At 50.1% G+C, this 16,667-nt stretch overlaps 2 protein-coding genes across 8 annotated transcripts in view; one reads left to right on the top strand and one right to left on the bottom strand.

Moving 5' to 3' along the window:
- The window catches only part of LOC144162848 (uncharacterized), a 369,290-nt gene that overhangs the window by 350,381 nt on the left and 2,242 nt on the right, over positions 1 to 16,667 (bottom strand). Inside the window, exons 2-4 of one of the 4 annotated variants that reach the window (XM_077693552.1) lie at positions 11,392 to 11,558; positions 11,076 to 11,236; positions 9,426 to 9,634 (exon numbers count right to left, since the gene is read on the bottom strand). In XM_077693552.1, coding sequence (XP_077549678.1) covers positions 9,618 to 9,634; positions 11,076 to 11,236; positions 11,392 to 11,435 — 222 coding nt within the window. In that variant the 5' untranslated portion in view covers positions 11,436 to 11,558 and the 3' untranslated portion in view covers positions 9,426 to 9,617. Of the gene's footprint in view, positions 1 to 9,425; positions 9,635 to 11,075; positions 11,237 to 11,391; positions 11,559 to 16,667 lie in introns of those variants that run through there. The other 3 variants (XM_077693550.1, XM_077693551.1, XM_077693549.1) reach the window with 3 other exon arrangements.
- On the top strand, positions 4,175 to 6,815 carry LOC144162843 (uncharacterized). 4 transcript variants are annotated; one of them, XR_013320781.1, is made up of 5 exons: positions 4,175 to 5,398; positions 5,499 to 5,588; positions 6,146 to 6,252; positions 6,366 to 6,411; positions 6,472 to 6,561. XR_013320781.1 is itself a non-coding variant. In XM_077693540.1 (5 exons), the coding sequence occupies exons 1-5, from the start codon at positions 5,391 to 5,393 to the stop codon at positions 6,775 to 6,777; spliced, it is 432 nt and encodes a 143-aa protein (XP_077549666.1). In that variant the 5' UTR covers positions 4,228 to 5,390; the 3' UTR covers positions 6,778 to 6,815. The 4 variants fall into 4 exon arrangements, 3 of the variants coding, with proteins under 3 accessions (XP_077549666.1, XP_077549668.1, XP_077549667.1); XM_077693540.1 differs by lacking the exon at positions 6,146 to 6,252 and adding an exon at positions 6,664 to 6,815 and having other exon boundaries at positions 4,228 to 5,398; positions 5,499 to 5,629; positions 6,472 to 6,604; XM_077693542.1 differs by lacking the exon at positions 4,175 to 5,398 and adding an exon at positions 6,664 to 6,815 and having other exon boundaries at positions 5,406 to 5,588; positions 6,472 to 6,604.

Below are 16,667 nucleotides of genomic sequence, written 5' to 3'. Positions count from 1 at the left end.
TACAATTGATCTGGCAACCATGGAAATTGTATCATGTCAGCGCCCACGATTCGTACGGTCTCGGAGCTCGCTTTACCCCCCTGCTCCTCGGGCTCCTTCCGCACAATGCATTACGGAAAATCCACCACGCTCAGGCCCGCGGTAGCATTTAGTGGCTCCGTCTGGCTGCCGGTGGAGGTGGCCGTCGCCGAAGGCGCCGTACAAGATTGTTCGCCAGCGTTGCGCTCCAAGCTTCGTATCGTGGAAGCACTGCCGCTGTCGCTGTTCAAAGCAAGGCGAGACTTCGATCGCATTCTTACGAAGCACCCTCACGAGCTGCAAGCCGAATTTCACTTCTGACGTTGGATCGCTCGAACGCGCCGCCGTAAACATTCACAAGCATGGAGCGGCCTACAGCTGCACGGTGTTTGCCAGGTGTGCTGTAACGATTGCGTTTGGCATTCTGCTGAGTTATCGCGCGTAACGAGTGTCGTGTCGGCGGGGAGGGGGTGAGACTAGCTTTGGTTTCGCTCGCGCGCGCTTTTGCATACGTTCGCCTTTCCGGTGCTCCGGCGTGGTGGTACGTTTTAAATGCAGAGCATTTCTTTAACTCACGATGTCACCCGTTCTTGGCGTCCGTAGTTGTCCGCATCGCTCGCCTCGACATGCCCGGCTCAGACGTTTCGCTATCGGCGCGATCAACATTCGATAGCGCGCCCAGGCACGTTTCAAGGACACTCTCTCCCCTCTCTCGGACTCAACGTGCGCCGAGGCTGCCAACTTTACTGCTGACGAGCGCTCTCTCGTCAGCAGTTGCCACAAGTGCAACAACATTAACGTAACGCAAACTACTTAACGTCGTGCGCCCCCGGAAATGCTCTGCATTTGATCGTGCCCCTCGCGAGGGGTATGTTTCACTGCGTCGCCATGCGAACAGTTTGCCACGCTTTAGTTTCAGTTCCGTATCTCCCCGCCGCGGCCGTGGAGAGAAGGCGGCCGGCCGCGAATCTCGCCACCGCGGCGCTGCGGTTTTATTTTATTTATTTATTCCAAATACCTACAGCGCCCGTTGGGCATTTTTGTAGGGGGGTTAATTAGTAATCACAAAAACAACAAGTAATCAGAAATACAAGCTATAGAATGGGAATACAGGTTTGTCTCGGTAATCAGAACGCAGCAGAACATAGCAACAGAACATAATTCAGAACATAGCAACAATACACGGTCAAAAGCAGTAAATCAAATGTTAGCATTCATGAAACACTTTCTAGAGCAGTCAAAACATTCGGTGAGCGCACAGTTTCATTCGGGAGCACGTTACAATTGTTAATTGTATTGGGAAAGAAGGAATACTTAAATACATTGATGCGGCACTGGAACGGTTTAATTTTTTCTAAATTGTCTCTTCGCGCGGACACGTAATTCGGCGTTTTTAGGTAAGTTTTTTTTGGTAATTCCAGTTGATCCTATCTTAATGTTATGGAGAAGCTTTAATCTACAAATTTTTCTACGCGAGCATAATGTTTGCCACCCTAAGTTATCTAGGATGACAGAGCTTCTTACATTGAAGTTGAATTTACCTGTAACAAATCTGGCTGCACGCTTCTGCACCCTTTCTGTACCCTGCGAGTTGCGCTAGGAAAGCGAGCGTCGTCTGCTAGCGGGAAGCGGAAATCTCCGGTCTTCGCCACTTCTGGCTGCGCACTGCAAAAGTAATAACTTTTTTATCTACTTCAGTGCACTGGAAAACAAAGGGTTCAGAACCCTTATGTTGGGTGTGACCACCTCGCGTCGCAAGCAGTACGCCGGCTGTTTGTCCGCTGAGTACCGCTCGATCGGTGAGATACGTATATGACAAAAAAAAAAAAAAGAGAATGCTAGATTACGCCTGGGAGTGACCTTGCTGAATTGTGGACTGACTGCGCCTTGGCAATAAATGGTTAAAGAAGTGGTTGAAATGGCTGATCTTTTCAACTTTGCCTGAGCGGCAAAGTTGTGAAGATCATATCCACTGATGGACGCGGCGCGCGGCACACAACTCTCCGACTGCGGCGTGAACTTCGACGGGTCCGAAAGCTCAGTAAACAAAGATGTTTTCTGCCTCTCCCGTCCGACCACTTTGCCCGCACGATCAGGCCGCTGCGCGTTTCGGGTTGCAGGCAGAGCTGCGCGCAACGACTCGTCGCCGAAACTCGAATACGCGAACGGCCCGGCCACGTGAGGCGCAAAGAACTACCGCTTGCCTGCATGGAGGAATCCATGCTTGCCTGTCACGTGAGAGTGGAACTCCCATCAGTTTTCCTTTTTATTTTTTATGACTAGGGTTCACAATTGTCACGTGACGCTCCCTCCTAAACTTTTCTTTCCTCCATGACTAACTCTGCTCCCAAATAAATGTGTTTCTTCTTCTTCTTCTTCCATGGTCGGGTGGGCCGGCGGCGGCGGTGGTCTCCGACTCCGGGGCACTGCTCGTGTTTGGTTGGCGGTAACTTTTCCCCGTCCTTCCTGCATTTATTGTCTGCTCGGCGATCCCATGCCCGCGTGCGGGCAGGAGTGCCGCGTACGTGCAAAAGACAAAAGCCGTGGGGAAAAAACCAACATATAGCAGCCTTCGCGACAACGGGCCGCAGAGCAGTTTCGAGCATACGAAATTGAAGAATGCGCGGCGGCCCATACGGCGGCGGCGCGGTGGGGTCACGTGGTGCAGTGACACCTGGGCCGACTTAATTCGATTTTACTTTTTATGTATAGGCTTCACGTTTCTCCGGTGGCGCCGTCTCCTAACTTTTTACTTCCTCCATGCGAGGGGCGTTGCCGAAGGCGCCGTACGAGATTTTTCGCCAGCGTTGCGCTCCCATCCTCGTATTGTGGAAGTACTGTCGCTGTTCAAAGCAACACATTCACAAGCACGGAGCGGCCTACGGGTGCGTAGTGTTTGCCAGGTGTGCTTTGACGATTGCGTTTGGAATTCTGCTGGGAGTTATCGCGCCATCTTCCCTTTACATCATAGCGCTGTAACGAGTGTCCCATCAGCTGATAGGTGAGCTGATAGGTGGTGCGAAAAGCTTTGGTTTCGCTAGCGTGCGCATTTGCATACATTCGCCTTATCGGTGCTCCGGCATGGTGGTTGGAGGCGATAGATGGCAACGTTGCGCAAAAACCAACGAGGGCAAATAAGAAACGAAAGGACAGGCGCATTTTCTTGTCGTTTCTTCTTTGACCTTGTTTGTCTTGCGCAACTTCGCCATGTATAGAAAGCCGCTACCGCCGCACTGCGCCCTCTAGTTTCAGCTCGTCGAGTAGCTGCGAATACCTCCCGGATGAAGGGCAACTTGCCCGCTTAAAACGCCGACGTGGGGCACTATTACTTGTTCAGGTTTCTTTCACTTCTAAGCCCGCGCACATAACCGGTTGCCAGCGTGCACGGCTTGGGGGGAGGGGTGCGTGCACGCGGTCCTTACTGATGGCGCCACCGTTGTGCTGGCGGGAGGTTTAAACGCGGACGTCAAACGGCCCAATGCGACTTGTCCAGTGTCCTCTCAGTGATCAAGCGGATTGGGTTGGTGTGTTACACGAACAGTGAGATGCCTATGAAGCGGGAGTCAGCTCCTAGCTTGTCCGCGAGACTGAACCTTGGGTCCTTCCAAGTTTCATTCAGCTAATTGGCTAGGAAGTATGCTCAGTCGCTATTTACGAACAAACGTGTTTCCTTTCATGCACTCCGTGAACTGCGTCCAGCTTCGAAGGTAATTTTAAATGCGAATGCATTTATTAGCCGGGGGTTGTCTTGCTCCGTTGGCCGGCGTGCGCCTGCATTCCTCTAGCGCGAGCGCACGTGAGCGCGCGCCTCGTAGTTCTGCCTTCGTCGTCGTCGTCGTCGTAAATGCGAATGCATTTCTTAGTCGGAGGTTGTCGTGCTCCGTCGGCGTGCGCCCGCAGGTGTTATCTCTCCGCGCTCCTCCTCGCCCCTAGCAACCGGAGCAGGTGGTAGCTCGGACGGGAGTAGCGGAGGGCAAGGGCAGAGGACACGCCCGAGGGAACTTGATATCGCACGCCGTTGCCACGTCTCCCGTTCGAGACACGTCTCCGTACAAGGACTTGTACACCCTTGCCTACACCGGAGACGGAGTCTTTGTGGTGACCGTGTACCTCGCGCCCAACCTCGCTCGAGACGCCGTTGCCGTGCAGCTGGACGCGGCTATGGAAAGTGTGCGCGTGCGCTCCAAACCCTCTGACTAGTCTTGGTTGGCGACTTCAACGTTGACGTGCGCAAGAAGAGTGGCGAGTGGCTGGTCGAGTACATGCAGACCAGGCTCTCTATGCATTGTCTCTCTGCCGGCTTCGACACATGCCCCACTACCATTCACGCGAGTTGCATTGATCTGGTCTTTACGCGAAACTGTGACGCGCGTATGCTTCTTAAAGACCATTTGACCGTGCACTTTAGCGATCACAAGGCAGCGATTGTGGCCGTCAGGTACAACGATAACACAAACAGGTGCTGATGAATAAATGATTACGTTCACACTCTCGTCATTAATTACGCCATTACTCGCAACACACTCATCGGTGCACCCAATGCATTCGCATTTCTGCACGATTCCCTTCGGGGAGGTGCGGGGGAATTTTTTCTTCAAAGAGTGGAAAGGGCACTAATTTTATTACAGCCACGACTCGTACGCACCCGCCACGATGGCTCAGTGGCTAAGGCGTTGTGCTGCTGAGAACGGGGACGCGGGTTCGAGTCCCGGCCGCGGCGGCCGCTTTTCTAGTGGATACGAAGAGCCAAACCGCCCGTGTATATACGAGATTTCGGCGCATGTTAAAGATCCCCAGGTGGTCAAAATCAATCCGGAGCCCTCCACTATACGGCGCGCCTCATCGCCTTCATTTTGTCGGCGCGTTGAACCTTACAATCAATCAATCAATCAATCAATCAATCAATCAATCAATGACCCGTACGCAGTAGCATTTGTATTCCCGCGCAGTCGACTGTTTCTTCAAGACGTGGCGTTTTTTATTCGGTTTCAAAAGCCGCGGAAGACGGCCGGTAACGGCCGCATGATCGATAGGACCGTGCAATCGCGCCAGCCGAAGCCCCTAGCCGACATGAAGAACCACCAAACAAGAAGGTTATCTTGCTCCGTGACGCAGCATAAAATGCCTTGTCATGCATGCTCCGGTGGCCGCGCGGCTGCGACTTGATGCGATAACTTTTTCGTTTTGTTTTGCAACTGGCAGAATGTTCTGGAAGACGATACCGATGTGAAAGAGTGGAAGGGTAGGCGGTAGCCGACCAATAGCAGCGCTCTGTAATGCCAGGATAAGCGCGTTTTAGAACAAGGGGTACGCCATCATGCCAGTCTGTTGCGCATCGGGCGCAGAGTAGCTGGTGGGCGCTGCCGGCGGCGATGGACGGGTGAGTTTTTTTCCACGCGGTATACTGTCTATTGGGGAAGTTTGGTTCGCGCTAAGAGGTGTTTTAATGCCATAAGTATTGTCGTTTTCTTTTACTTCAGTTGTTTTTCGTGTGCCTGTGCCATCCCCGCTCCCAACCGGCTCGCTCGGGCAAGCGAATACCCACGAGGGCCTGACGGACTTCCTTCACGGTATGCTGCTTCACAGTCTTCACCGACGACTCTTCCAAGTGGTGAGTTCCGTGGCCGAAGGCCCGGTGCGACGTGCGGCGTGCCCACGAAACCGGCTTTCGTATCATTTTTTCGAGACGCCGAACGTTTGCGTATCTGAATTTTCCTAACCGAGCGCACATTAGCCTCGGAGCCGGACGTTTCCTGGGCTGTCGCGACGCAGGGATTCCGACTGTCGCCACAGCTTTGCGGTGCGCGTTAGGCTGTAGCTTTCGGGACAGCGGCGCAGTGGCGGTGTTGGAGCCCTTCGCCGCTGCCTCTAGCGTCGGACTCAGCTCGGAAGCCCCGTTAGGTTGTGGTGATAGTCGGTCTTCCTTTCCGAACGCCGCGGTAGCCGAGGTATGCACTTTGATAACGCCTTCCGCTCGCACGTCCTCGGTTCGCGCGGCGTTCGGAATACCGTCGCCACCTTCAACGAGCATCACTGAAGCACGGAACGCAGCTCTGCGGTCCGCGGCTCCAAATTGGGGCCGTGGCAAAGGCGAGTGATGGAATTGGTGTCCTTGGTTCCTTTTCAGGTTCGCGTCCGGCACCGCCTCCGCCCTCCCCTTTCCCTGACCCTTGTGTCCTGTCTAATTGCACTTGCTCCTTCACGCAAACATGCACTACTCTTCTGGCCAGGCAGGTACACGTCTCCATCTGTCCTATCTAGCTCGACGACGCGTGTTTTGTACAGAGGTGTTTTCTGGTAATAAAAGTGGTTCTGTCGCTGTTCGTCTGTGTTACTTTGCCTTTCAGCGTCCCTTCCCGTTCCTGCCAGGCGTAATCATGGTCCCCGCATTCGGTAAGCCGTGATTACCTTCAAAATTACAACATTTCTAACGTGCTTTGCCTTTTGTTCCAGACCGCCTCCTGCCTATGCGTACCGGCCACCACCGAGCAGGACGGGGCCGTCATCGAGACGTCCAGAATGCCGTTCGAGTCGAGCTGTACATGGCTGCGCCTCTCTTGAAATCATTACACCCTGTTTGCAGTCGGTGAGGAATGGTGATCTCCCTAAACGTGACTTTTTAACGTGATTTGCCTCTCGGTGCAGACCGCCTCCTATCTATGCGTCCTTGTTACCACCTTGGAGGACGGTGCCGTCATCGAGCCTTCACGGATGCCGTTCGAGTCGAGCTGTCCGTCGCTGCGCCTGTCTTGGAATTAAACCGTGTTCGAAACCGGAGTACTGCCTTTGTCGTTTGTACACAGTCGATGCGGCTCGCTGGCTCTGTCGGCTCGAGCGACATCAAGTACTGTGTCGGTCTCTTGTATCTCGTTTCGAACAGTATTTTAGCAAATCCTTGTTTTCATAATGGCGCTCATTAAAGTTGGGAGAGAAAAAAAAAAGAGCGAACAAGTTCGCACTCATAGTGAGCATAATTCCAAAAATGATTCGCTAAGAGTGCGGTTAGGGACAGCCCTTGACCCCGTGTGAACGTCGCACCGTTCATGAAGCGAAGTTCTTATTCGGGTACTTTGTCCTCTGGCTGGTGTGAAAGTGTTCATTCTAGGCAACATGTCCTCCCAGGATTCGGTCCCGGACGGCGAAAAAGGTAAACGGACTGTTGTGTATAAATTGTACAGGGGAGTTTGGCGTAGCCGCCGGCAAAGTAGCATGCGGACAAAAGTCTGACCGTTCTTGTCGTCACTCGTAGAGTTGAGTGTAATACTCGGCGTACTGTTTAGTTTTCTCAGTGGCTCTAACTGCACCAATTTGTGTCCAGATAACCCATGGTGTGCCATACAAGAGTGTTATCAGATGTAGCTGCTCAAAAATTAGCGATTCAGTATCGACAAGTGTTGTACGTAAATGTGCAGTGAAGGGCTCGATTATGCCTGGTGGCAATGCGAAAAACTGTCGCAAAGCGCCTCAGTGACGCTAAGCCCCAAGCAGATCGTCACAGAGGAGCCTAGCAGCCCTGCTAGAGTGGTGAATTACCTGTGCGAAGGATGTGAGCCTGTGGGGAACCCCGACTGAGTTTTCACCCACAGAGGGACGTTTGCTTCAAACTCGCCGGAAATAAACAGTGCGCGCGTTCCGGTGTTCGTAGTGATGGCGGCGTCAGTGTCTGTTGACGCTGCCAAGAGTCAAAAGACGTTTGGTTATGTCTCCCGCCTACTTGCTTGGCCAGCGGGCTCCTTCATCTCCAAAGCAAGTGTGCCCTGGCAGAGAATATATTTCCTTCGTGGTCAATAAAAATGCATAAAATGATTCACGATTGTTGTCCTCCCTTGCTCCACTCACCAAAGCGTTCAGCACTAATCAGAGGCACCGAAAGCACAGCGGCAAACAAATAATGTTCACATACGGCCATATTTTCGCTTCAAACCAGAGGAGTCCTATTCGACGATAAAAATACATGTACTGAATTAATTAAAGAAACAGTAATGCGATAACAGACCAAGTAAAAGAAATGAAAGAGAAAGGAACAAAAGTGAAAAAAATTGCTGAATAGGTACTGAATCAGGCTTAGGGGTTATGCGCGGGGCTCAATCTCTGACAAGACGACGAAATCTGCCGGCCACTGTATACCACCATCTAACCTCCACACGTCATTGGCGCAGAGAAACGCCCTCTCACGGACAGACTCCGCCATTAAATGGCTTTAATAATGTTCCCTAATGCGTGTAGAACTAAACACATGAGTAATTTGCCGGGTCAAGCTGAGGCTGAAAGCTTCAGAACTAGCGCTACTAGCCACGGCTGTACTAATGGGGACGAAATACGTACGTCTCAACTCAGCCCGCATGCAGTCTTTGCCTCAACGGGCGCTTTCTAACCATTCCGACGGCGCCGAAAAGGGCAAGGAAGGCGCCAAGAGGCACGATTTGCGTCGCTGTTATCAGGAAAATCTTTTGCTGATAAGGGGGGTATTTTCAAGCATTCTTTAGCAAAACTTTTCACTCGAAGGTGTAATCATGGTGTAACATTAGGCTGCGCGAAAAGGTGTAAACTTTGACTCCCTTGAGGGTGTACGTGCTGACTCTCTTTTGCAGGGCTATACCTACACCCTTTGAGGGAAAAGTTTCGCTAAAGAACGCTTGAAAAGACCCCCCTTATCAGCAAAAGATTTTCTTGATAACGGCGACGCAAATCGTGCCTCTTAGCGCCTTTCTTGCGCCTTTTGGTGCCTTCAGAATGGTTAGACAACGCCCGTTCAGGCCAAAGATTTTCGGGACGCTCAAAATATACGCCCCTTCACATCACAAGCCTGCGAAGCTGTAATTACCCACGCATTACCGAGTTTCGCGTAATTAATTAACGGAGACAGTAATTCAGAAATCCGCGGACCTTTCAGCAGACTTGCCGTGTTTGACCATAGTGCACAATACTTCGGCTCGAAGGGTGGGAACTTTCATGTTATCGGGCAAATCTTTTGCTGATAAAGGGGGTCTTTTCAAGCGTTCTTTAGTTAAACTTTTCACTGGAACTGTGGAAGTATAAGCCCCGCAGAAGGGTGTCAGTCCTTGCACCCGAGAGAGAGAGAGAGAGAGAGAAATATGTTTATTTGAGAGGTTGGCCTAGGAAAGTCAGAATTTGCTCCCTTGCGTGCAGCGTAATGTTAGACCTTTTGAGGGAAACGTTCACATCACGTGTGTAAGTTTTCTCTTCGACGTGAGTTTTCATGTGGTCTTTTTTATTCGTATTCAGAGATCTTAGTGAGTGAGGGTTTGTTCTAAAACGTAGTTTCCCATTCAAATTCCCTTTTATATTCATATTTTTAACTTTTTCTTTTCAATTCTGTACATGCACGCCACTGTGCTCAAGCTGGCGTAGCCAGCGAGCTCAGGAGCCTTGATAGAGGCAGCAAATATTTAGACAACTCTTTTATTTTCGCAATTGAAGCAAGGAGTATGAGCGACATGGCGAGATGCTACGACGTCATGTTTTGGCGGCGTGAAGGATTGCAAGCTTGTACAGAACACGGGCAGGCTTGGACGCGCTTCGGGTTTGGAACTTCAAAGAGGTGTCCTGACTAGTCGAACAAGGCCAGCGCGCTGAAGCTAAGTGAATGCAACATCTGAAAAAAAGAGAACAACAAGCAGAAAAAGCCAAAGTTACACATATGCAGCAGTCAGGAACGGAAGCAGCTGCGGGCTGGCGACCCGGTTTATTACAGCTCCATAGTAGGGAAGGGAGCAGGCCGATAAGCATCCTTAGGCACCACAGATTACATGAAATTAGTTTTATACTTTCAGTCATGCTACTACGAGGTCGCGGCTTCGATTCCCGGCCGCGGCGGCCGCTTTTCTGATGGAGCGAAAAGCAAAAACACCCGTGTGTACGAGATTTCGGCGCACGTTAGGCGCACGTTAAAAAAAACGGCAGCATCTCAACTCCGTGCATAATGGCGAGGGTGCGGAGTACGGGGACCGTGACATCCAAGTTGTACCCCGAGTGAAATCCGATTTGCGCCCCGACCGTCATTCGATTTTAGTCACTTTGCCTCCGCTTGCCGCGGTTTCGTATTCGGGGAAGCTCGTTGTCTTCGTAGACGTTAGCAGCAGCGTGACGCGTCTTACGTTCGTTTCCGTCCATGGCGGGAAGAGGGTATGGGATTTTCAGAAACCGCTTACATACGCGGTGCACCGCAGCGCCATCTCGTGTTTCCGCGTAGCGCCATTTAGCGTAGTTCGATGCAGTCACTGTGTATTACAACTTGATCATAACCTGACTACACCGGCGCTTTTGCGCGTTTTCTCGTTGCTAGATTATGTTTGTGCCTGTTTTCGAGTGTTTTGGAGTGCTCTTGTACCCCTTTTAGATAGTTTCCGCACAGATTGACGCGGACGGACATTGGGAGGCCCTAAGGTACTCCGCACCCTTACAGGCGAGGGAGTAAGCCGTTTGGCTCTCGCGTACTAACTCACGGTCGTAGCCCAATGGGTAAGACGACTGACACTACCTCTGCTTGGTCTACCAAACACAGGCTCGAATCCTGCCGGTGCCTGCGTGATTTTTTGCGATTTTAAATGTTATGCGCGCACGGACGCGGATGTACATTGTGAGGTCCTAAGGTGCTCCGCACCTAAAAAACACGCCTCGTCGCCTGCGTTGCGTCGGCGCGTTAAGCGATACAATCAATCAAGCTTTACAGCGCAGGGTATACAGAGCAACACTTCGCCTTCCGGCCAACCCCTCTACAATACGCTTACTCTCAACTGGCACCGTTAACACGATCCCCCAGCCCCTCGAAGACCACCGCCTTAGCCAACTTGCTTGTCTATCCACAACCCCCTATAACGTTCGTTCCTCCTGCATTAACTGAACCTCACTGCTCCACTTTAACAAGGCCACTGAATTCTCATATGGATGACTTTTGAAATATGGCTTTCTCTCATGCTACCTTTTGCGGGCCTTACGAAAGAATTTCTTATGTCGTTCGGTGAGCTGGCTTTCCGAAAACGGGGTTGGTGAGCCTCACTACATTGGAACTGGAGCGCACCAAAGGAGCATCGTACCTATGCGCCTCCTGGACAACGTCGAGAAGGCAGAGAGGGGGCCAGCTGGCAGGCGCCTCTGCAGCATCCCAGGAGGCTGTTGATGCGGCGACCAAGCGTCCAGCCTCGAGTGCAGGGCCTTCGCATATCGCAGTCCAAGTCTGACGCCCACGATGGAGAGCCTGTGTGTGCATGGTAAATACAGAGAGGTGTTTTACGTAAGCTTTGCCATTGCCGCAACAGTGCCGCAAATGGCTATGAACCAGCCCATCTGGTCCACATCGCGTGCATCTCACAGGGAGTGAACCAGCTGCTGGCAAGGGCAGGGGGTACTCACACCAATGAGCCCTCTCCATTACCAGGCATGTAAGGGCCGAGCATGTACCTTCTGGGCCGAGCAGTGAAAAGCCCTCGCCTAGCGTCCGCACACGGGGCTCCCCAGGCGCAGAACCTTTGCCCGAAACCGGCAGCAGGCACGCCCAGCTCCAAGCCCTCCAGGCGGCCCTGCGACATGTACATATAGAGCGACTTCAGGTGAACCACGGTGTACCCGATTGTGACCAGCCCACGTCCCCGGGACCATCACCATACCTCGACTCCGAAGGTAACCCAAGAGAAAATGTAACTGGTCCCAGGTGGCGTATGGTTAAATTCCCATTTGGGCCCAGCTGGTCCTTGCTGGTCCCAACTGGTACCAGCTAGTTCCAGCTGGGAATTTAACCATAAAACAGTGGTACCAACTACTATTTTCTATTGGGAAGGTCACAGTTCTGCAGCAAGAATGAGATTTTTTCATTTAGTTGTTCTTGTCCCAAATGCAAAAGAAAATTTTTGGCATATAAGCATTCTACGCCCGTACAGCAGCTTCCAGTGTAAGGCCAATGGAGCTCATTCTGTGCAGTCTGCATCGAATTTATGCACTTATGTTATAACATAATTTACGTTACTTTAGCCCCTCGTTTTCTTTTTAAGATAAGACCTGCACTACAAATATATGTGTAGCGCAGGTGCTTTGTTAAAAAAAAACGACAGGCTATGAATCATGCATACAAGAAGCGTTATATCGCTAGCAATAATTTCAGCAAATACCAACCCTAAACACACAGATATAAGCACAAGAACAGCGCTGTTAATGGCGAAAATTACATGAACATGGCAGGATTACCCCTCACGCAAAGCGGAATAATTGAGCCATCGGTATTTGTCAAGCCATGCCAGTTGTGATTTCCGTTTCTGTTTTGAGTCTCTAACGCAGCCCATCTCGTAGCTTCTATCAGAGCTCTGAGCGAACATGAGAAGCTGGTCGACATTTCAGTACAGCCCAAATGTCGAGTCTGCTGTACTGAGCTCCCTCTTGGGGTTCTGAAATAGTTGCATTATTCTCTGTCAAGTATTCAATGCTTCGTGCATGAATGCCCTATAGCCTACCTGAAGGCTCGTACTATACAGTAACTTTTCTGGGGCGGCCATCCCTTTAAGTGTAAGAACCACTCCTGGATAAGGCATAGCAAGCCACTGCTAAGTTCATTATTCAATGCCATATCAAACATTAAATTTAGCAAGAAAAAATAATAACACAAAGACGGTGGTGTGTGACGATGCTCTTGCGGTTAGGCATGTCCTGTGCAAGTCGAGCAAAATCTTGCCACATTTGGAATTCTGTCGTAACATCTGTCGTGGAATCTGTCGTAAGGGCACTTTTCATTCACGGGGCACAGTGTAGATGGCAAGGTAAATATAACTGGTAGCGAAGCTTCCATAGAAGCCCATACGTTCAGAAAATGGCGGCTCTTAAGCTGCTCATGGGGCTTAGCGCCATCTGTGTGAGGAGGGAACACTTCCGGCGGAACAAAAAATAAACAGGATGTGACGCAAGATCCGGTCAGAAAGTGACGTCATTTTGGTGGCATTAGCGGGAAAATTTGACTTCAAAATAGCCTTAGCAGGACTCTGATCGCTGAGGGCTCATGTCATTGCCATCTGACGCAAGTTGGCGAGCACTTGGCGTGTGTGCTTCAAGTCAACGCCAGCTTATACCCCTGTCAAACGTGCCTATTTAAGTGCACTTCCGCCGAGTGCACTCGGGCTTCCCAAGTGACACTTAGGCTGCGCGCTGCTAAACGACGAAATAAAGTGCCCTTGGCCGTGATGTCAGTGACGATAGCCGGCGTAAATATTACGCAAAATTACTTGAAATCCCCCCTCTTTATCACGTGAGGAATATTGTAAACAATTCGTTGTGTTTGAATTGTTTAAAATCGCAATCGGCGCATCGCACAAGACCACAAAAACAGAGTCGGGACGGCGACTGAACACCGGCGCTTTTATCTTCACTGTTATTCACTGCGCAGTGAATGACAGCTGCATTATTGTTCGGGGGAAATTATCTGAAAGCGTTGAATACAACGGAAATAGGCTGAAACACGAACACAATCACAGGGCCACAAGAAACCACCTACGAGAACGCCGCAGAGAACGGCTGCCATGGAGCAAAACACCCACCAGGCGGCGCTGGCACGTTGTTGAGAGAGAGGTTATTTTCTTATTTTTCGTCGCTGCTTCAATTTTTGTAAAGGTAAATAAGCAATATATCTATAATTAACTTTTAACGTTACTTATTATCATCTAAACGCTCGCGGTTTTACGTTAATTTTTCCGATTTTCGGACTTCTGTTCACGAGATTACTCACTCGGCGAGCTGGCCCCGGTAAAGTGTGTTTGGGGACCACACTCAGCTTAAAGTGCGTTCTTTGTAAAGTGTCATTCGCGTTTGCCGTTTAGCTGCTCCCGAATGACATTTTATCCAAGTGCACTCCGTGTAAGTGCACTTAAATAGGCACGTTTGACAGGGGTATAATACTCGTGACTAGAGAAACGCACTTTAGCATACTGTCGTATTATTCGCCTTGGTGTTTATAAAAGCATCTTGCATCTTCTCTGATCCTTTATTCTGTAATCATGCCTTCCACTGCTGTATAAAAGCAATCAGTTGTTTATTTTGATTGCAGCGGGTGGCAAACGTACACCCCCCCCCCCCCCCCCCCCCCCCCGCCCCCCCCCCATGACCGGAATTTTTTTTCTGCCTTGGGATACAGAGCCCAAAATGACACTTGACCACTCTCCCCGGCCTTCCTTTTATAAAAAAAACGTGCTCACTCCTTACCCCGATACCAATTTCTACCAACGCCACTGCTAAGTTTAATTGCGTCGCACATACGCAGGTAGGCGTGCGTGCCTTAAGTATAGATCAAGGTTATATAATGCTTGCTCAGTTTGTGTACTTCTGTTCTAAGAGAAGAAAAAACGCAAAAACATGCTATAATCAAGACATTTGAATTTTATTCCAGGATGAACATAAAACAAATTTACCACACTGCACAAAATGAGCGCGTATACAATAAGTACAAAATGTTCGTGGGCACTATATGCATTATGATTTTCCTTACGCGCCGAAAAATTGACTTTACCCGTAACACATACCATTATGAGCAATGAAAGCGTCAACAGCAGAACTACTTCAAAACAAGAGAAAAGAACTAGGCACTGCATCTTGACGTAGAAAACCGAGCCGCAGGAATGCCGATTCACGAAAGTGCAGCGAGCACACTGCAGCTGTCCCGGCGTCTTATCAAGTAGACTAGGGTTTCTACAGAAGTTCACTCAGCATTCACGCCTGCAATTTCCTGGTTGCATTATTAGGCAAGTGTCGCAACAGATAAGTAAAAAGAGGAAAAATGGATCAATGCAAACGAAAGCGACGGCGGTATGTAAAAGCACATAGCAGGAAAGATCTGGCAGCAGCATAGCACGGAGCAGCACAACACAGTACTGCGATGGAAATAATGCTTGCGCATACAAGTGCGGAAAGCAACGAGCATTAAAGGGGTTGTAATGCAATAGAGAAGACACTGAGATAGACAATTAAAGCGACTCGTTTAAAATCGAGTGGTACTACGCCGAGAAGTCCTAGAATAATTGACACAACTTGCTCTGAGCCAGCCTGAGGTGAAATCAAGAGATAACTGTGACATAACAAAGCTTTACACCCATTTTTTTCGAAGCACCACCACGTCCCCTTACACAACCCCCGTGCACATATTAACAGTACAATAGTTTCGCGTTACCTGTGGAAATGAGAGGAAAATGGTGCAGTAAAACGCCAGGTGGACGGGAGTTGCTGTTGCAACTTGTACAGCACATCGTTTCTGTAGGTACCGACGAAAGCGCTCCGCTCCAACCGTTGGCAGCATCGTCCCGTAGTTCATCGTGCCTGCCGGGCACAGTACTACACGTGTTCACCGACGATACAACGCACCTCGCAACTCCACGCACAGCAAAAATTAATTGCACACCAAATTAACAAGGAAAAACGAATGCAAATGCGCACCACCAAAACACGCGAGGGGCGTTTCCTAGCAGACGAACTTTAGGAGCGCCTTTCCGATCACTACAAGGACTGCATCACAAAGCAATGACATGTGCCATTCTTCAGAGGGCGCTACAAAAAGGTTTTTGAGAATGAACGCCAGTTTCATAAATTATTTATACACTGTGCCTAAATAAATGTGATTCAGAAATAAATATAGTTCGTAAAATATGATTGTTGTTTTATTGTTGAACAAAACTTGGTTTTTTGTTACTAGTGTTTGTTCCCTCCTCACCTAGTCGCGCTTCAATCGCCACTCCCATAAGCCCCCATGCTGATGTCGCTGGCAATAGGTTCTGAACCGCTTTTTGCCCGAACCTTCGCTACCATTTATATTTACCTTGTAGATGGTGCGATAGGGCACTATACCCAGCGTTCCCCGTGCTCACCCCGGCGGGCGCGTTGGCGGGACCCTTCCGTCGGCTTTGTCGTCTGCTTTAGCAACAGTGTTGGGCCTGTTTAGGCGCAGCTTTGCATCCATTGCGCGCTTACTTCGCACGGCTTGATTAGCTTGTTTGACCGCACCTCCTGGGTAACCCAGACCCGACGGAATTAAGTGGTCCTACTGCAAAGATACGTTAAGGATTGGTTTGCAGGGCGGGAAAACAAAATGTAGAATCCACTTACAGACATCTGGCGGCTAGAGATACGCCACCTTTTGCGCACTGCTTGTCACGAATGGGACTGTGTTTTTTAAACTGCTGAATATCAGTTCGGTCGTGTTTTAACAGGTATTACAAAAGATGACTGCAGCAACTGGTTCTGATAAATAGCGACTGTAAAAGTTCCGTCAGCTTTCTCGCAATTCTCAAACCTACGAAAGTATTTAGTTTAAATCTGTATAAATGGGAATCACTAAGCTCCCATGCCGGATTGTTTCAGTGTCTGCGCTTGTGTGGCGCGGTGGTGTAGCCCCAAGCTAGCACATTAGGATGGCTCCTCTCCGTTTTCTTTCTTCCGATGCACGGCCGTGGCCGATGCTGCTGTGTTCGGGACGGCGCCCCCGCGAATCCCAGGTAACCGCTGTGAGAATCCCTGGTTTCACTTTCTGTAGAGCCACGTGTGTGAATTCAAGTGATGTCGTTTGTGGAACCGTTGTGGGGGTCGTTCACAGCTTTGCCTTCCAACCACCTTCACAGCGTGGATTGGAGCCAATTTTTTTTAATAAGCATTATGCCCCAATTCAC

The sequence above is a fragment of the Haemaphysalis longicornis genome, unplaced genomic scaffold (genome assembly GCF_048455015.1).
Source record: "Haemaphysalis longicornis isolate Haplotype H1 unplaced genomic scaffold, Haemaphysalis longicornis Haplotype H1 scaffold_12, whole genome shotgun sequence".
Lineage (NCBI taxonomy): Eukaryota > Metazoa > Arthropoda > Arachnida > Ixodida > Ixodidae > Haemaphysalis > Haemaphysalis longicornis.
The sequence above is the reverse complement of the archived record's forward strand: the minus strand, read 5'-3'. Positions and strand labels throughout refer to the sequence as shown.

Excerpts from the sequence above, each read along its gene's own strand:
- LOC144162843 (XM_077693540.1), top strand. Across the intron at positions 5,630-6,365 it reads ACCGACGACTCTTCCAAGTG|CGTCCCTTCCCGTTCCTGCC; the intron begins GTGAGTTCCGTG and ends TTTGCCTTTCAG. Across the intron at positions 6,605-6,663 it reads TTACACCCTGTTTGCAGTCG|ACCGCCTCCTATCTATGCGT; the intron begins GTGAGGAATGGT and ends CTCTCGGTGCAG.